Consider the following 14332-nt stretch of genomic DNA (forward strand, 5'->3'; position numbering starts at 1 on the left):
TCTGGGTGAAAGTCCTGCGTTTCTTTCCATCCGATGGCCCCAACCTTCCTTCTGCATTGGCTTTATTAGTCTTTGTACTTCATCACATGGCTTCTTCCTTCTATAGTGATACACCTGTGTACTTTCTCACAACTTGGAGAGACAAACTGTGACAATGGCACAGTCTCCTCTATTGTGCCGGCAGGTGTATTACACACTTGGGCTGGATACTGGGCTGATATTGTATGATAAGGAAGTTGTAAACTGATTCATGACTCTGATATCTTTCCACAAATCATGCTATGATGTGTCCTATTAAAAGGTTCACACTGTTCCTTCGTTCTGTTGTAACTCTTCAAAGGTCAGATTGTGCTACATATCCCACCTTTGAATGAGAGGTAATGCAAGAAGTGTTTGTCATTTTTCCTCGTGATGAATATACATGTGTTGCTCTCTATTTAATAGTTATTCTTGAAGGATTGTGTGTGTGTGTGTGTGTGTGTGTGTGTGTGTGTGTGTGTGTGTGTGTGTGTGTGTGTGTGTGTGTGCTCTGTGAAATACATTTTCATTTGATTTGTGTATCTATCACAACAAATGTAGTAAATGTGAGGATCTGTGAGCTGCAGGTACTGGAAGTAATCAACATTGTAGAAAATGTCATCTTAGCTCCTTCTACCATCCTGGTCACTGCCTACTTACGGTGGAGGACTTTTTTTGTGGGGAGAGCTAATCCTATCCTACTGTTAGATCTCCAAATTACAGCTCTGCTTTTGGACCACGTGGAAGTAATTGGAGTATTGTATGTTTTTAGTGGCACATGACATGTGACTTGCACTAAAGATGTCTAGTTATAGTCAGCCTGATGTCTCTGCCTTCCCTGTTGTTAACCGCACAAACTGTAGCTGATTTTCTGAGGCTGATTTACAGCTGAAAAACCAAAAACCTGAGCTCGTATTTCAAGGTTAGTAGGAAATGTCTGAGGAATGACGGGGTGCAATGTAATGGCTTAAATCCACTCTTCCACATTTTGTACTACTATGTCATAACTTTAATTCAGTGCTCAAGACGGTGTTGTTAAAACACCTCTAAAAAAATTAACATACAAGAACTGACCAAACTATTTTCGCATCCTCAAACTGTCTGCAGAAGCACAGATGCCAGACCCGTATGTGTTCATTCACCACTGGTTATCAGCTGGCAGCTGGCGCGAAGGGAGTCCTCTGTATTACTGTCCGATTATAATGCACACTCCATAACCTGTTGAGTTTCCTGCTCCAGATGAGGACTACATATGGTAACTGTTCAGCGGGCTACACTATAAAGTACAGGAAACCGTTAGCAACAGCGTAACTTCCTCCATTAAAGCAGCCCTCATTTTCCGCGTCTGCATTTTTAGTGTAAATTGCCTGTGTTGCAGTGCGACAGCGTTTATAGTATGCGCGGGTTATCGTAGAGAGACTGAAAGGAACGACATTAATGCCTGCCTTTACCCGGCGGAGGACTCGGGACATTGAAGCTCTAACCCCTGCTCTATTACAACGGTACCACTGAACCACATGGAGGTTTTGCTTTGTCTGCGTGCCTTTCAAGTTCAACATGAGAAGATCCAGCCACGTAGGCATGTCCATATTCAGATGATCCCGACTGATGCAACAGTTTCCACACAAAGCCTAAAAGCCTGCACTCCGAACTAGAACCGGACATCAGAGCGTCCGTGCGTAAAAGCGACCTTTCGGTGCGTATTTTGGCGGTTTTGTGCCAAATTCTGACACTTGCACCATTTAAGAAAGATAGGTTCTATTCATAGCTCTACAGTGTCCTTACAGTAGATTTGGACTCGATCGGAAACTGGGTCCTACCTTGTCTGACTCCCACTGTGTGCCTTGATATTCTAACTTTAACAACAAAGCGATAGAGCAGCCACGTTACAGTAGTAAGCCCGCCAGCCGCTCTGACACGTTTCCTCGTTAACTTCGAACCGCTGTTCATGAAAAGGACTACTCCATTTAAGACTAAATCGGTCACACACTTACCGATAATAATAGCGCACGCGCTCAGAAGTCCAATTTCTTTCTTCAGAGTGACTCTGTTGTCTTTGGAGGAGTTTTCATCCTTCTTTCTTTTCTCTTTGTCCTCCATCTCCTCCGCCTTGCAAATGCGCTTCCTGTCCGCCTCGGTCCGGTCCAGATACTGTAGATTGAACCAGGCTCCGCTCTCCGGGCTGCACTTATTATATCCTTCTGATGAGCGGGGGAGGACGTGCGCATGCGCGCGACTCACCACTGAAATCCCCACCTTGCCAGGTATGCTGATGTAAAGGTGTATAAGGATTCAGAGTCAACAGCTGAAGATACAGATAAGAAAATGTAATTACTTACAGTTTACTTAACAAGCCAATATGTTTGCCCTAATTATGTATTTTCTTCATGTCCACCAATATAAAAGTATAAATGTTGTCATTTTGTTATGAAAACATATTGAAAGATATTTGAATATTAAATTTAAGACCATACAACTGCAACAGAATAAGTGTTATATTTTCATATATCAGTATATGAACATAAGAATGTGATTTGTTGTTTATCTGATCTTTTGTAAACAAATGACTTCCACACTTATGAAATCGCTCACCTCTTTTGGAACTAACTCATCTCCTGTAAAGCTGCTTTCAGCTGTTGTTGATATTGTTGACCACATGTAACATATGCCAACAACAACAGGGAGGATTATTGCCACGATCCCAATATGATTTTTATTTATCATATTAAGAATTATAATGGTAGCATCATGTACGATATGTCATACTCCGAGTAGTGTGATTAGAATCAAATAATAGAGTAAATAGTCATGGTGTATAGGGAAACTTCCCATGTCAAATAAAACAAATTAATAAGCATTTGCTATTTATTTTATATAAATAGGTTTTTTTTACGAGTATTCCGATTATTTTTAATGATACTGAACATTCATAAAGTCCTGCACTTTGCCATAAAGAAAAATAACGAATGACTAGTTGTCTTACCTGTATAAGCCAGACAGGATCCAGGTAAATGGTCTGTAGCGCTTCATCACCTTTCTGTCTCAAACTGCTTTAACATGTTTTTCCATTCACACACTAATGAGACAGATCACCATGCAAAGTGCTGCCATCAGGAGCACATTCACACACCGATGATTCACCATCAGCAGCAACTTAGGGTTCAGTGTCTTGACCAAGGACACTTAGGCATGTGGACAGGAGGAGCTGGGGATTGAACCACCAACCTTCTGATTAGTGTACAACCCACTCTCCCAACTGAGCCACAGCCTCCCTATAGGTGACCTCTCGATTGCTGTAATTTGAGCTTCTGCTTATTACTTTGGAGTGGAAGGAGGGATTGCTGAGTACTACTGATGGCTGCATTCCAGCAATACCAGTCTCATGGTGGTTTTCATGTTTGCTCACTTAATGGAAGAGAGCTGTTTTTTGTTGTTGTTGCTGTGATGAGTCTGCTGTGAAAAGACGACACGGTATCACGTTAAAGCATGTAATACATCCATCAGTCCACTAGGGCACCGTGTAAGTGTCACGTTTTGCCGTGGATAGAAATGTGCTTTAAGTTTAGGCACCAAAACTATTTAGTTAGGTTTTGGAAAAGTTGTGGGGTAAAATAAATAATTTTATGTAAGTGATGTCATATACATTAAGGTAAATTTTGTAAATTAAATATGTTACGTTCAGCTAGTAACTTAATGTTACTTACATGTTGACTTTTCCTTCCTCATCCATCACATAACAATAACACTGTTGTCTGTGTTCTTGGTTGTTTGTATATAATATATATAGATATATACTGTACTGTATATACTGTGCATTTTATATTTTATATTTTGACTGCCATTTTACTGCTATTTTATTGCTTTCTATTATTCTATTATTATCTATTGCTTCCTGTATGCTGCTGTAGCGAAAAAAATTTCCCCTCGGGGATTAATAAAGTAACTACCTAACCTAACCTAACCTCACAGACTCCAACACTGGTCTGCTGTGTGAAATTCCTGTGTTTTTTTCCTCCTTATATGGGCTGGTCATGCATGCGTGTCCTTTTCACGCCTAAGCATGGCAAACTGTGACATTGACACGGTATCCTCTGGTGGACTGACAGGTGTATTAAAGTTTTGCCGTGATACTAGGTTATAAAAGGTCTTAGTTATCTATCTGCTTCTTTAAAAACGATTGTGGATTACATTAAAGGGTGTTTGTTTTAGTGGTGCAGTTTAAAATAGTTAATGAAGTCACTAATAAATAAGACCTTGAGACTTGTTCTTTTAGTCTTCTTAAAAATCTGTTAAAACACTGATTGTCTGGTATTGGATTTCCCAACACTTGGTTTTTATGAAGCTCATGAGTGTTCATCAGGTCTCTCCTCCACAGACAGAGCCTCTGAAAACATCACACTCATACCAATTAGACCAATAAGCATATATGTGCCAGACAGACATAGAGTGAGACATTACCCCAGGATGATTGATTATTTCCCCTGCCGTGTATTTGTTTTCAGTGATGACTTCCTGGATTTCAATAAAGCTTTCATATGTCAATGTGCCTGACACACACACACACACACACACACACACACACACACACACACACACACACACACACACACACACACACACACACACACACACATACACACACACACACACACACACACAGTCATACTTATGGCACGTCCTCCTTACAAGTGCTGTTTTACTTTTCAGGTCGTTCTTTCCTTGCATATAACCTCCCTCTCTGTATGTGTTAGTATTTTATGGATCATGTTAACAAAGCCATTTGAAAGTTAAAACCTGGTTGTAATCCAACTTGGTTTAATCCTAAAAGGAAAATGATTTATTTAACCATTTTGGGTCATTGTCACAGTTTTGGCCATCATTCCTGCACAAACCTGTTAATGGGTGTCCTTCAACTTCATCCCCTCCCAGCATTTTAAAAATTCATGTGTTAATGGAGGTAAATTCTCAGTTGCTTCAGCACTACAAGGATTGAACGTGCTACCTCACAGGGAGTCTTGCTTATTAAATGTTGATATCCAAAGTATTACTTATTGGAGCTTTAAATGTTTTTTAATTAAACAGAACTTTTTTTAAATTGTAGTCAAGGGTCACTCAAAGTATTTATGTTCTGCTCATCTGCAATGTTTGCAATTTTCCATTGCCGCTGATGAATGATTTTTTTCCCCATGCAAACTTTAAATATACTTTGATGGTAAAAGGATTATGCATGTAGACGGTAGTTTATATACAAGAAGTGGGTTGACTGATGACTGCTGTCAGTGTTCTGTCTTTTACACTGTGCAGTTTATCAGCTTGTTGCTGCATTTCAGTTAGACTGGAGGTAGAGCCACAGCGTAAAACCTGTATTTTCACAACATTAGATGTTTTACCTGAGGCTTTTTATATTTCCAGAGAGTGACTGAAGGGATAAGAGGAGACAGAATAGAGGGACAATCTGAAGTGGAAATGCAGACCTGAAGAAAATACAGACAGTGCAGCCCGAGATTCAGAGAGAGAAATTGATTCAAAGAAAAAAAAATAAAAATAAAAATCAAGAAAACAGTCAAATGATGGACATGCTTGTCAGCTGCAAATTCTGAGAAGGCAGAAAAACTACAAAGCTCTAATTTATTGATTTGAAAACAATTAATCTGCTTGTTACAGGCTTATCTTTATCAGTGAGGTTTGTAGACGCACCAGGAAAATGGCAAGAAATTTCAGATTAGTTAAGAAACCCAAAAGGAAATTTTTTTTTAAACTATGAATTCAACTGACTTATTGGTGAAGTTTAAACAAATTAATTTCACATCAGTCTGTTTTTTATTGTTTTCGAATTATTTCGACCAAGTCTTTCATTTAAAACTGAATGTCTGATAGATACTTGTAGGCCCATTTTTACTATAGGCTATTATTATTGAGTTAGCTGATCATTTAAACATATAGAATTAATAAAATATACATATTACATAGTTGGGTTACAATTATTATTATGACTCATAGATAAAAACCAAATTAGAATCCATATCAACAAATGAAAAATGAGCTGGTATGGTGTGTAAAAGGCAGATAGTGTCAGTAAAAACATCATCATACTGTGATGTTAAACATTGTGTCAGCACAGTAAGGTAGCTGAGCTTCCAGTCAGGACAAAGATGTTTGACTTGTATTTCCAAAAGTCTGCAACTGGAAGCGAAAAGATAAAACTGTAGACGGAGCAAAAGAAAAAGTCGAAGTGCTGCGAAATGTCAATATTGGCTTGTGCCGGTGGCTAAATAGCTCTCACAAACCAGCATTCTCTGTCTGCAGCACACTGTTCACAAACAAAACTGTTACTACTGAACACACATTTAAAATGCTGCTTTTAACCATCAATATCAGACCAAGAATAAAAACAACGTGTAATTCTTCTTTAGCAGTTAAATCTGTCCTGTATGTTGTTGTCTATAAAACTACATTTTTAAAGCGTCTATGCGTAAAATGAAAAAAACTATCGAAATATCATATAGACTTTAACACCTTCACATATCTGATGGAAGTTTTCAGTAAGCATGTTGTTAGTTTAAAGGCTACCATAACAATGAAAACTGCATGGCACGCTGCCCATCAAGTGTTTCCTAGATTTAATCCCTCTGGATTAGTTGAGGCTTAAACCACCCAAACCATCCAGCTACTATACATTAATTGTATCACCTGTGGCTGATCTTTTCTGCTGCCAGAGTGTTTGAGGTTTGGTCATACAAATATAGACTTCTACCTCTAATGATTTCCCAACACTGCATGCTGCAGGGTGTGATGCAGCTGGGAGAAAGAGTAAGACTTTATTTCCAGGATTGCATACCATCATTTACTGACAATGCAGGGATCAACGGATGGCTTTGTAGTCAACTTTGAAAATTCCACAGTCTCTCAACCCTGTGGTAACATTGTCAGTACAGTAGATATACAAAGACGGAGGAAAAGTTAGTCTTTAAGTAACAGTGTGGCTTAAAGGCCACTCTGTCACTAAACTGAGATATCTCAGTCGGTCCTTGGTGGATTGCCATCAATCAGACACTAATGGCCATCAGAGGGTGACCTCTACGTTTATTTACAGCCTCACAGAGCAGCTCGTGTCTGTCCTGTTCTTTCTCAGCAGTTTACCATATATTTCACTGAAAACCTGCTTTTCCGAGCAGCCAAAACCTGGTTGGGAATATAAATGCAGAAACAATGCTCTTCACTTGTCTCCTAAGCAAGGCACAACTACTCATTACAGGTCTGTTGTTGCACCAGGAATCTCTGAAGAGCAAATGTAAGGCATCGTATTTATTCTTCCTTTGAGTTTGTTTTTTCAATTTCATGTCATTTAATACAGTTGATAATGTTTATGGGGAATTAATGGTGTAAACTCAAACAGAAAGGACTAAATAAAAATTTAAAAGTCATACACACACACACGCACACACACACACACACACACACACACACACACACACACACACACACACACACACACACACACACACACACACACACACACACACACACCTCACTTCATCTACAGTTTAAGGAGTTAAGTCGTTAAGTTGTGGCAGGCGAATGCTAACGAATGCACAATTAACTTGGAGGCCGGCCTCCCTCTCCAAAAAGGCCCCAACAAAGAGAGGAGATGCTTTGTTGGTGACAGGAAGGCAGGCTCAAACACTGGCTTCAGTGTGATGGCAGGAGGGGATGAGGAAGAGGAGGAGATCGGGGAAACAGCCAAAGGACTGCTTGGGGCATAAGGGGAGGAGTTGAGCTGTAAACAAATACATCACAGCATCCCAGTGCAGCGGCAGGAGGAGAAAGAGTAGGAGAAAGAGGAGGAGGAGGAGGAGGAGGAGAAAGAGGACATGTAGAACAGAGGGAAGAAGAGCAGAGGAAGGAAGAGAATAACCAGGGAAACGGAGGGGGACGAGAAGGGAGGGGTTGGAGGGTACAGTAGAGGATGAGCTGCATGATTTGTGTGCTGTTAAGCCTCAGAGAGAGAGAGAGAGAGCTGTCATTTGATCTGGATGTATCTGGCATTATATGATTAAAACCCTCCACAACCCATGTTCAGAAACAGAGTCCTATGAAGTCTGAATTTCTACACTCATCATGGGCTGATAAGGCCTGCACCAGTTCAAATACTCACATAGATGATCATCTTTTGTGTCTAAATTATAAGAACACATTTAAGGCCTCTTGTGCACCCAGCATTTATTTAGTGTAGTCTCACTTATCATAGAGCTTTTTTGGAGTTTACCACTTGTGCACATTGTTGAGAAAAACATCCAAATTCACCTATTTTAGAGTTGTGCTGGCTCAGAGGTAGACATTAGGATACTGAGACCCTAAAGGAGGCCACATGTGGGGAAATACTGATTCATACAATTAACAAAAAAGAAGCCTGAGTTTTGTGTATCCACTTGACGCTGTGGCCGACCCTGCTTTTTCCTCCCCAAACAGTAACCAGTAGCTAGCAAAGCACAGGTGTGAATAACTGATGTTGTGCCAATAAGCCATGAAATATTTATGCGACACAAGGCTTACTGTTAAAGAAAATGATGTAGTTAAGAAATTGGGTAACACTGGTTGATACTCGTGAAATCACATCTCCACAGCTGGATGTGGAAAGTCCAACTACAGCCTGTATTCAACGGTGCTGTTGGCTCGGACAGGAGTGGAACATTTTTTGAAAGTCACTCCAGTGAAGTAGATCTTCTATGTCAAACAGTGGAAACAGCAGGATTTTAACCATGTTAGTGACGTGGCACAGGGAACGGGAATGTCTGCCTGTCTGCCTGTCTGTCAGTCTGTCTGTCTGTCAGTCCACCACTTTGACACTGACTGAAATATCTGAACAACCATTTGATGGATTGCAGTGAAATATTGTACATTTATTGTCTCTAGAAGATTAATCTTATTGATGTTGGTTATTGTCTGACTTTCTGACATCTCCTTTATAGCCACCACTAGATTAGTTTGCAGTTTTCCTCTGGAATATCTCAACCTCTACTGATCGAACTGGAACAAGATGTGGACATTCACTTACATTTTGATGTCAGACTGCTGCATGTTAGCAGTTTGCCTCAGCTGGGTTCCCCCCCCCCTTTTTTTTGGTCAGATTATCATTGAGTTTTGTTCATAAATTCTTTCAGATCAGATAATGTCAGATAACATTACTGACAGATGGCGTCACTGAATTTATAGCAGGTCTACAACAGGTCAAACATATACATTAACTGAACTACAGATATTTTATGCAGCAACAGGTGATTCAACAGCTGCTGCAGGTCACTAAATAAGACTTTGCGTTAAAACAGTTTTTGGTTCATTCATTAGACAATTTTCATTTAGTTTTTTATTAGTTGATGAATATTTTTCATCATAGTTTTACTCTGAATATACTAGTCAAAGGTTTTCTCTTAGATTTGTTCTAGTGGTGAGAAATAGAAATCAACACGGCCTCAAACCCAACTTGTCATCGTGTCCATTTTGATTTCCCATTTCAGCCGGACAGTTTTAGCAGTTCATCATCATTCATCAAACTCATATTTATCTATATCAATCTGCGAGTAGATAATATGGTGTAGGAAGGTTCATTTGTATTCAATTCTATGTTAGTATAACCTATTGATGTACTGAGGTGCTAATCATTTACTGAATTATCTCTTTTTTTAGCATGTGGACATGGGGCCAGTTTTAGAAGCAGAAAGGTCCAGAAACAGGAAACAACAATGATGGAAAGGGAGACCGGAGGTTGTAAGGAAGAGAAAAAAGGTCAATTGAGTTGGTGAGACTGGACAAAAGTACAGGACCTACCAAGGAGAGAGCTGCCGAGAGAGGAAAGGTACGTCAAACGACAGGAGAGACGGAGACAGGTGGAGGGATGAGGAAAGCGGGACCAGAGGAGAAAGGAAGGGGAAGAGGTCACAAACCCAACAACAGTTTTCTGCCAAGGACAAACTATCACTCTCTCTCATTCGCTCTTTCATCCCACCCTTGATCTATTCTTACTGTAGAGCTTCTGGAGTGCCTGCTCCAATAGTTCGCCATACTGCCCGCACCACACATCATTTGTTAACAGGGAACCCAGAGTTCTTGCAGTTGGGGAGCAGAGCTGCATAGCAACCCCACAGCACTTCCTGTTGGGCCGGGGGTTGAACGCCGGTGCTTGTTGTTCACCGCCGTGCCCCCTCTGCCTTTAGAAAAGCAGCCGGGAAGCAGTTCACTTATCGGCTTTGTGCTTCGTTGCGAGGAGAAGAGAAATGAGCGGAAAGCCAAAGCACCCTCACTTCACTGCACCTCTATATGGTACAGCGAATATGGGTCTGTGAAGGCCAACGTTGAGGTTTTAGGAATGATGCTGCTCATAGCTTCACATTGCTCGCAGTACTTGTGAATGTTTCACTGTGACTTGAACTGTCCAACACTCTCAGTGGGACTCTGGGTTTTCTCTTGGTGAAAGCCCTCTTTCTCAAAACATTGAGAGCATGTAACAGTGTTGGTACTCAGTGGGGACTGCCCATTTTAAGGAGCAAAAACACTGTAAAAGATGACGTGAATGGAAAATGCGGCTCAGTTTTTCACCTCCCTGCAGAGTTCTGTGATTATATCCAAAATATTTAAAGTGCTTCTCAGCCATAAGTGTCAGGGCCTGTTGGGTTAACTCACATAAGCAGCTTAAATAAGCTCAGACATTTTCTAAGCATGCCCTCTTGCCAAGGGGGCTTGGACTTTTATCGTCCCAGTGGACAACGTGTGGACTCATGAGAAGGACAAGTGAACTGCAAACATTGTTAACTGTCACAACGTGAGAACAAAACATTCATGGCACATTCAATTCAATTCAACTTTATTTATATGGCGCCAAATCACAACATAGGTTATTTCATGGCACTTAACACATTAACGTCCTTACAGCAAGACGTTACAATATTATACAGAGAAACCCAACAATTCAACAATTCCCACATAAGCTAGGAGGGAAAAACTTCTCTTTAAGGGAGAAAAACCTCCAACAGAAGGAAGGAAAAACTCCCTCTTAACAGGAAGAAACCTCCGACAGAACCAGGCTCAGAGGTGGGCGGCCATCTGCCTCGACCGGTTGGGGTGAGAGGAGAGCAGAGACAGAAAAGGACAGCATAGAGATACAAGAGAAGAACTGTTGGTGGAGACGACAAGCGCAGGGCAGAGACATGCAGCTCCATGACGGGACATCTGCAAAAGAAAGAACAGAAACTACCCGAGCGAGGGAACTGAATGGAGACAACAGATAATAAGAAAAAACTATGGGAGAGAAAAAGATGGTGAGGTGCGAGTCAGTTAAAGAGTAGGAGGAAAGAAAAGAAGCTCTGTGTAACGAGGTCGCCCAGCAGCCTCGGCCTATAACAGCATAACTAAGGGTTGGTTCAGGTCTACCTGAGCCAGCCCTAACTATAGGCGTTATCAAAAAGGAACATTTTGAGTCTAATCTTAAAGCTAGAGAGGGTTTCTGCCCCTCGAACACAAACTGGGAGCTGATTCCACAGGAGAGGAGCCTGAAAACTGAAGGCTCTGCCTCCCATTCTACTTCTGGAAACTCTAGGAACCACAAGTAGACCAGCGTACTGAGAGAGAAGTGCTCTGCCAGGATTATATGGTTCTATAAGATCTCTAAGATATGATGGAGCCTGGTCATGTAGGGCTTTGTAAGTCAGCAAGAGAATTTTAAATTATATTCTTGATTTCACAGGAAGCCAGTGAAGAGAAGCTAAAACTGGAGAAATATGATCTCTCTTGCTAAATCCCATCAGTACTCTTGCTGCAGCATTTTGGATCAGCTGCAGGGTTTTTAATGAGTAATTTGGACATCATAAAAGAAAGGAATTACAATAATCTAGCCTAGAAGTAACAAATGCATGAATGAGTTTTTCTGCGTCACGCTGAGGAAGGATTTTCCTGATTTTATTAATATTACGTCGATGGAAGAAGGCAGTTCTTAAAAAACAACAGTTTTTTGTTGCCATGGTTATTTTGTCCCTATTCTGTCCCTCTTCCATCACCTGGCAGGTTTCTATTAAAATGCGTCCAGGTCACTGTTACAACACATCTGAAACAAAAATTACAAAAAAATCAGAAACAGCCATTCGCACTCGGATCTTTTTCTGTTTTTACATACAGAGTTTTAGGGGTGAGTGAAGCGCATTATTAAAATCTAACAGTAGAGATAAAACCATATTGTGGTGTAAGGTGAGAGTCCATTCTTTGCCTGTGAGTCAGTAAAAGGAGGGATGTCATGTGCAGTACTTTATGCAGACATCCTTGTATTTGTCCATGTGGAGCTGAGTTATGAACAAAGCAGATATACTTAATAAAACATGAATGATCAAAAGTCCCTTTATCTGGCGTTTAAATTAAACTGATCCATCATTAATAGTGAGACCAACAGTTTTCCTGCGAAGACAAATATCTGCCCTGAGAAAGGTCAATCGGTGACGGGAGGGAATGGACTCTTGTCATGGCAGATATATGACTCATCAAACATGAATGTACCTTTTATTTAAAGTGACACTTCCAGGTTTCTGCCATCGTTTTTGTCTTACTGGCACACCTGAATGGAACTGGGTCATTAGTCAGAAATCTGAAATGAAAGACTTCTGAAATGAAGCAGATCTCTAAGTGTCACACTAATGACAAAAACATATTAACTCACATTTTCAGAGAGAAGAGAGGAAGACAGGAATACATTGCTCATTTCATTCATTATTACTAAAAGCAGAAGGAAAAAAAGTGGGTTTGATAAACATCTGAAGTTATACTTTAAAGGGGACAAAAGACTTTTGAATTGTGGAGGAAGTGTAACCGAGATTGTAGTCAAAGGTGGAGAAACATAACATTAAGCACAAAGATATGGAGTGAATCAGAATTTTTGATTAATAAATAACTTTGTGGTTGCTATTGTACAGTAAAACTATGATGAATATTGTAAAGGAAACATTTTCTTGACAAGATCCAATAAACAATGAATAGGCAATGCTAATGCTAAAATGTGAACCGCTACCCCCATCTAGTGGTCAGCATTGTTAAGTACAACAGCGGTAATTTTAACATAAGCTACAGAACTGGAAGTCCTGATATATGAAAAAAATATATATTTCAAACATTAAGAGTCTTATTCTGCATTTCTCTTTTCTGAACATTAACAAAAAGTAATAATGTGTTAACTAACACAACGACCGGCTGATAATTTATAGGTGAACTTGTTCTATTCCACAAAATAAACCTAAAAAACACATTGCAACAGCAGCCTGGATTGGATTAATAGAATCCAACACCACCGTGTCCAAACTCGCTGTTTTATGTAACACCTGACTGGAGTGAACGGTCAGTTACAACCTGAACTTTCATGTATTGTCCAGTTGTAATTTGGACAAGTTCAGTTGCTTTGCGCTGACATGTAGCACTCACAGCCACTCGTCCAATGTTCATTTTTATATACACATGTAAAATAAAAACTGTGAATATGTGCTTGATTAACTTATTAACACAGAGGACAGAATACGTGTTGGCGATACAGCAATTGAACAAAATGTTAAATGAGGTTAGAAATAAAATGTTTCTGTTCTTAAAATCCTTTGTCTGGCTTCCAGATGAAGAAATGTCCCAGACAAAGAGAGCTTTGGCCTCGTTTACAGCAACAGGGACAACCTCATTCCCTGGCTTCACCTCTGTTTAGTTGTAACCAGTAATCTCCTTCTGTACATTTATTAATACCTCTCCAACAAACAGGAATTTAACCTGCTTTCAAACGGGGAAAACCAGTCACACGCCAGCAAATGGCTCCTCTTGTTACACCAACAATATACTACACTATAGTATAGTATATAAACCATATAAGCCAAATAAAAGGCTAAACAACAGAAAAGTGAATATAAACAAGGCACTGATGAAAAGTATAGTTAATTCAGGGGGTTGAGTTCAGTTCACCTCCAGACCCTCTCAGTGGGAACTCAATCAGGAAACAACAGCATCACAGTCGGCCTCAGCAGCACAAACAACCACAGCTCATCTTGCTGCTGCAACCACATACAACTGCAGTTGCAACATCACAGATGCTCCACATTTTCATTCTCTCCGGTGTTTGCACTGATCTGTCTCTTCATGTCTGTATCTTTCACGCCATCTGTCTTTCTCTCCACGAGTGAGATGTTCAGGTGCCCTTGTCTTATTTCTTTCCCTCATGACAACACTATTTGCAATGTTGTTTTTTTTGTACCACTCATACAAAAATTCTGAAATAAATTCTTGGAAAAATACGGTATAACATGGT

At 40.2% G+C, this 14332-nt stretch overlaps 1 protein-coding gene across 1 annotated transcript in view; it reads right to left on the bottom strand.

Moving 5' to 3' along the window:
• The window catches only part of slc7a10a (solute carrier family 7 member 10a), a 29252-nt gene extending 27048 nt beyond the window's left edge, over positions 1-2204 (bottom strand). Inside the window, exon 1 of the mRNA XM_069174001.1 lies at positions 2013-2204. Within this exon, the coding sequence (XP_069030102.1) occupies positions 2013-2118 (106 nt within the window). The 5' untranslated portion in view covers positions 2119-2204. The remainder of the gene's footprint in view (positions 1-2012) is intronic.
• Positions 2205-14332: the final 12128 nt, after the last annotated feature.

Source organism: Embiotoca jacksoni, unplaced genomic scaffold, assembly GCF_022577435.1.
Source record: "Embiotoca jacksoni isolate LCO1_2020_lvr unplaced genomic scaffold, fEmbJac1.0.p SCAF_6, whole genome shotgun sequence".
Classification (NCBI taxonomy): Eukaryota; Metazoa; Chordata; class Actinopteri; family Embiotocidae; genus Embiotoca; species Embiotoca jacksoni.